The sequence below is a fragment of the Uloborus diversus genome, chromosome 3 (genome assembly GCF_026930045.1).
Source record: "Uloborus diversus isolate 005 chromosome 3, Udiv.v.3.1, whole genome shotgun sequence".
Classification (NCBI taxonomy): domain Eukaryota; kingdom Metazoa; phylum Arthropoda; class Arachnida; order Araneae; family Uloboridae; genus Uloborus; species Uloborus diversus.
In genome coordinates, this window is record NC_072733.1 from 2,192,418 (window position 1) to 2,196,209 (window position 3,792).

At 35.8% G+C, this 3,792-nt stretch overlaps 1 protein-coding gene across 1 annotated transcript; it reads left to right on the forward strand.

The window, feature by feature from the left end:
- Positions 1–1,281: 1,281 nt before the first annotated feature.
- On the forward strand, positions 1,282–2,688 carry LOC129218186 (uncharacterized). Its single transcript, XM_054852405.1, has one exon. It carries the CDS (start codon positions 1,282–1,284, stop codon positions 2,686–2,688), a length of 1,407 nt encoding a protein of 468 aa, XP_054708380.1.
- Positions 2,689–3,792: the final 1,104 nt, after the last annotated feature.

Here is a 3,792-nt window from a genome sequence, read left to right on the forward strand (position 1 = left end):
TTTAGTAGGTCTGCTTTAGAGGAAAATGTAGTATGATTAAACCTTGGTGGGCAAATATTTTTCTCTGTATCATCTTCAAACAATTCTGACACCTTCGCGGCTGTTTTTAAATACATAGACTTATCTGAATGTCCTCCTTCTGTTGTCTAATCACGCTCATTAAAAATTTAATTTCAAAAATATCCGCAACTGCAGTTTGTCTTCATTTACTCCATGTTTCCAAATCCCCCACCTGACCCTACTTATTTCAAGGCAAACTGAAGCATAATAAATGTTGATCACCCTCCAATTATAAGCACAGATAAGAGCTTTTTATCAATTTTAAACTCAGAATAGCATGGAATTGCTGCACGACAAAAACGCCAGGGAATGTCAACAAAACGAGCTCATGTGTGCCTCACATGACTTCCTATTACTCCAATTTAATGTCATTTTCCCATTATTGGTAATTTTAATGTCATTCAATAGTTTACTCTCTAAATATCACCAACAGTGGCCGAATTGAAACCAGATTTTAACAAAAAATCGCCAAATTTGTCGCCAAGTTGGCGAAAAAACTTGGCGACCAAAAGACTGGTCCGCCAAATTTTAACACCACTTGAGTTTACATCTAAATTAACAACGATTCCCCCCCCCCAAAAAGGGGCAAAAGATCCCCTTAAAAACAGCTGAATGCAACCAAACGGAGAGGTGCACAACGAGACCCCACTAGGAGTCTACGTACCAAATTTCAACTTTCTAGGTCATACCGTTCTTGAGTTATGCGACATACATATGCACATCCGCACATACGCACATCCGTACATACGCACATCCGCACATACATACATACGTACATACAGACGTCACGAGAAAACTCGCTGTAACTATACTCGATTGCAAGTTTTCTTGGCTATGGAGAAATGAGCTGCGGCCAAGTGAAGGAAATAGTTCCTTGCGCTTTGCCAGATAATCGGGGGAAATTACGCACTTTGCTTTCGAAATCGGATTAGTTAGTTAAACCGACGCAAAAGGGACATTTTTTTGTCATAATTTCTGTGAATCGTTAAATATTTTCAATTTTAAGAGCGGTGCAGCGCGGATCCATACATTCATTTGCAACTGAACGAACCAGCCAATCAGAGCTCACAAACAGTTGGCGATCTCCGGATATTCTGCGTTTGGCGCGATTTTGCTCAAGTGCTCCACTCTCGTTCGCTCGTCGTCCGCTGTAGTTCACTATTTTCGCTCGTTTTATTTTCTATCTTACTTGCTCGTTTTTCTATTTTTGTATCATTGATAATGGAATCTACGACGCCAAAATTGAGCTATGTGTTTCAGCCACACAAGCAAGGCAGCGCTTTGAAGAGCTCTGCAAAGACTATAGTTATGAATGTGTTTCATAAATTGCAAGTAAGGAATCCCAACGATTCTGTCACTGAAATTTTGGACAAAACTTCGGACTTGACAGGTGTTTCAACCCGCAGCATCTTACGAATGCAAAATGAATTTAAGATCCAAGGCTCTTTTTCTACACCTGGGAGAAAAAGGCCCGCAAGAAAAGGCAAAGCAACGCGAATGCAAAAGTTCGACGACTTCGTCCTGTCTGCCATTCGAAGGAAAGTGCATTTGTTTTTTAAAAGAAACGAAATACCAACGGTGGCGAAAGTCATGAAGACTATTAACGAGGACACTGACCTACCAAATTTGACAATCGCCACAACAAGAAGATTGATGCAAGATTTAGGGTTTGTGTACAAGAAGAGATCAAGGAATTCTATGCTGATAGAGAGGGAAGACATCCAAGTCTGGAGACGAAAATATTTGAGGCAAATTCGCCACTACCGAAATGAAGGAAGGACTGTGTACTATACAGATGAAACCTGGGTGAATTTTGGCCACACAAAGCAAACAGTGTGGCAGGACACTTTCATCAAGAGGCCGAAAGAAGCATTTATGTCTGGCCTCTCAATGGGATTAAAAGCTCCTACAGGAAAAGGATCCAGGTTAATAATTACTCATGCTGGAAGTGAGAAAGGCTTTGTGAAAGGAGCTGCTGATGTATTCAAGGCAAAAAAAAGCAAAGGAGATTATCATGAAGAAATGAATGGAGATTACTATGAACAATGGTTTAAAAATAAATTGCTGCCAAACCTTGACCCCAACAGTATTATAGTTATCGACAATGCTTCATACCACAGTGTTTTTGTGGAAAACATTCCCAACACTTCCACCAAAAAAGATGACATTCGACGATGGCTGACATCAAAAAATATCGCTTGGAACTCGGATATGCTGAAAGCTGAACTTTTGAATCTTGTACAAAATGTCCGCAGCAAGTATGAGGAGTACCGGGTTGATAGGATAGCGGCTCTTCATGGTCATACTGTTTTGCGGCTTCCCCCTTATCACTGTGAGCTGAATCCCATTGAAAACATATGGAGTGTTGTCAAAGGGAAGGTGGCAGCAGAAAACAGAACATTTAAAGAAAAAGAAGTGGAAGAGCTGACAAAAAAAGCTATTGATAATGTCTCAGATGAAACGTGGAAGAACTGCGTTGGTCACATTATTAAAGAAGAAGAACTAATGTGGGAACTTGATGGAATGTGCGATACTGCTGTTGATAACTTGATAATTCATTTTGATCCCGATTCGACCGACACTGCTTCTGAAGGAATGCTTAGTACAGAAGAAGTCATGTCATCCTAAAAATTAAGGCTTCTGTAATTGCGGGTGGTATTTTGTCGAGTTTTTTGTAAAAGGTCTAGAACAGCAAAAGATATTGGACAAAATGAAAATCCAGATCTATGTTAATGAGTAAAATTATGGCTATGATGCAATAGAACTATTACATAATTCAATTCAATTAAAACTTTATTGCAATATCAAATATTTTATAATGTTTCGTAAAATATTTTTAAATTGATCAACTAATAGAAATAAAACGATTGTATATGAATCATAATCTTTTACATTCCCAAAGGAAATGCAAATAACGCTTTGGTTGGACTAGAACATTTTCTTTATCAACATCGACTAGTTAATTCATCCTATATGACTTTTGATTCTAGATTCAAAAAACTTCAGACATTTTTTCTTGTTTTAGTTGTTTACATGCATTATCGAAGATGAAATTACCATGTGACAGAGACTAATATTTTAAAATTTACAGCAAATACACATGTTTTATTAATTGTTATTTAATGTATTTTAATTTGATTTCAATTATCAATCTCCGAATAAACATCTCGTCGTAAAAAAAGCTCTATTTTCACTTCAAGTATTTCACACACAATTGTATGTGATTGTTTGTAATGAGCAATTGTATGTAATGAGCAATTTAAATGTGCTATTTTGTTTTATAAATTGTTCCTTAAATGAAAAGAATCAACATATTCATTTATAGAGATGCACCGAATATTCATGCTGCGTTTTTGGTGGATAAAACGTATATTGGGTTCTATCGAATACTTCAATGTTCAGCAACTAATAGTAAACAAATTCAAATGTTTGATAATTAGAAATCAAACTTTTTTTGTCATATATTGAATGAAAGTTACAGTATAGTATAATTCAAAATTAATTGAAACTGTTACTTAACAATTTTATCATATTATAATAATTTTAATGAGAGAAAGAAAAAAACTCTCTTGTTAAATTTAAATTGTGTTGCTTTTCAATGTTTTCTTAATTCTTAATCATTATTTATTATCATGTTATTAAAATTTAATAACCCTTTGCACTTATAGAGAAATCAAAAATATCTGGCAATGTTGGACTTTCTTAATTTTAATGATGATCATACAATTTATC